General features: G+C 43.3%; 1 protein-coding gene across 1 annotated transcript; it reads right to left on the reverse strand.

Annotated features, from left to right (window-relative positions):
* Window positions 1–870, reverse strand: LOC122699441 (olfactory receptor 7A10-like). Its single transcript, XM_043911378.1, has one exon. It carries the CDS (start codon window positions 868–870, stop codon window positions 1–3), a length of 870 nt encoding a protein of 289 aa, XP_043767313.1.
* Between the last annotated feature and the right edge of the window lie 368 nt (window positions 871–1,238).

A 1,238-nucleotide genomic window follows, 5' to 3' on the forward strand; every position in this document is an offset into this window, starting at 1 on the left:
TCAACAGCAGTTCTTCAACACCAAGTCAATGATCTCTTTTATAGTTTCCTTTGTAAATAATATTTTCAGAGCTCCTTTTATGTCATTATTCCTGAGACTGTAGATGAAAGGGTTCAGCATGGGTGTGACCACGGTGTACATCACCGAGGTGATTGCACTTGAATGTGAGCTGTGGGTATCAGCAGAAGCAGTGTACACTCCTAGGGCTGAACAGTAAAATAAGGAGAGAACTGAGAGGTGAGATGCACAGGTGGAAAGTGCTTTATACTTCCCCTGGGCTGATGAGATTCCACATACAGAGGAGACTATCTGAGAGTAAGAGTAAAGAAGACACGTGAAGGAACCACCACCGATCAGCGCTCCTGCAAAATACATCACCATGTCACAGATGAAGGTGTCAGAGCAGGCAAGGAGGGCAACCTGGCTGGTTTCACAGAAGAAGTGAGGGATTTCATTGTTTGTACAGAAGGACAGCTGCACCACCATTAGGCTCTGTAGCAAGGAATACAGGAAACTCACAATGTATGATGACAGAACCAGGAGACCACAGAGCCGGGGGCTCATGATGACCGTGTAGTGCAGGGGGTGACAGATGGCCACATACCGGTCATAGGCCATCACCGTCAGGAGAAGGACATCCAGTCCCCCAAATAGTAAGAAAAATTGCATCTGGATGATGCAGCCTTCATAGGTCATGCCTTTGCTGTGAGTCTGGATGTTCCACAGCATCTTTGGGATGGTGGTGGAGGTGAAACAGATGTCTGCAAAGGACAGGTTGGAGAGGAAGAAGTACATGGGGGTGTGGAGGTGGGAGTCTGAGCTAACAGCCAGGATGATGAGCAGGTTTCCAAACACAGTGATCAGGTACATGGAGAGGAAAAGCCCAAAGATGAGGGGCTGCAGTTCTGGTTCCTTTGATAATCCCTGAAGAAGAAATCCTGAAACCTGTGTGTTATTACTGGTTCCATAAGGTAGATGTAATGACTAGAAAAGAAAAAAATAATATGACTAATTTTCGTACAAATGCACATTACTAACTAGGTAAAATATTACAATTAACTCTCTCTCTCTCTAAATATATATATATATATATATATATATATTGCATATATTAAAGTTTTAAATTAAGCCATATATATATACCAATGAGGAAGCCACTACCTAGCAGCCCACATGTATATATGGCTTAACCGCAAGCTTACATGCTTACTAAATCCATTCAGTCATGTCTGACTCTC

Source organism: Cervus elaphus, chromosome 9, assembly GCF_910594005.1.
Source record: "Cervus elaphus chromosome 9, mCerEla1.1, whole genome shotgun sequence".
NCBI classification, from domain to species: Eukaryota; Metazoa; Chordata; class Mammalia; order Artiodactyla; family Cervidae; genus Cervus; species Cervus elaphus.

Bases quoted from the DNA above. Each gene is read 5' to 3' on its own strand.
- LOC122699441 (XM_043911378.1), bottom strand. From the start codon at position 870: ATGTACCTGATCACTGTGTTTGGAAACCTGCTCATCATCCTGGCTGTT.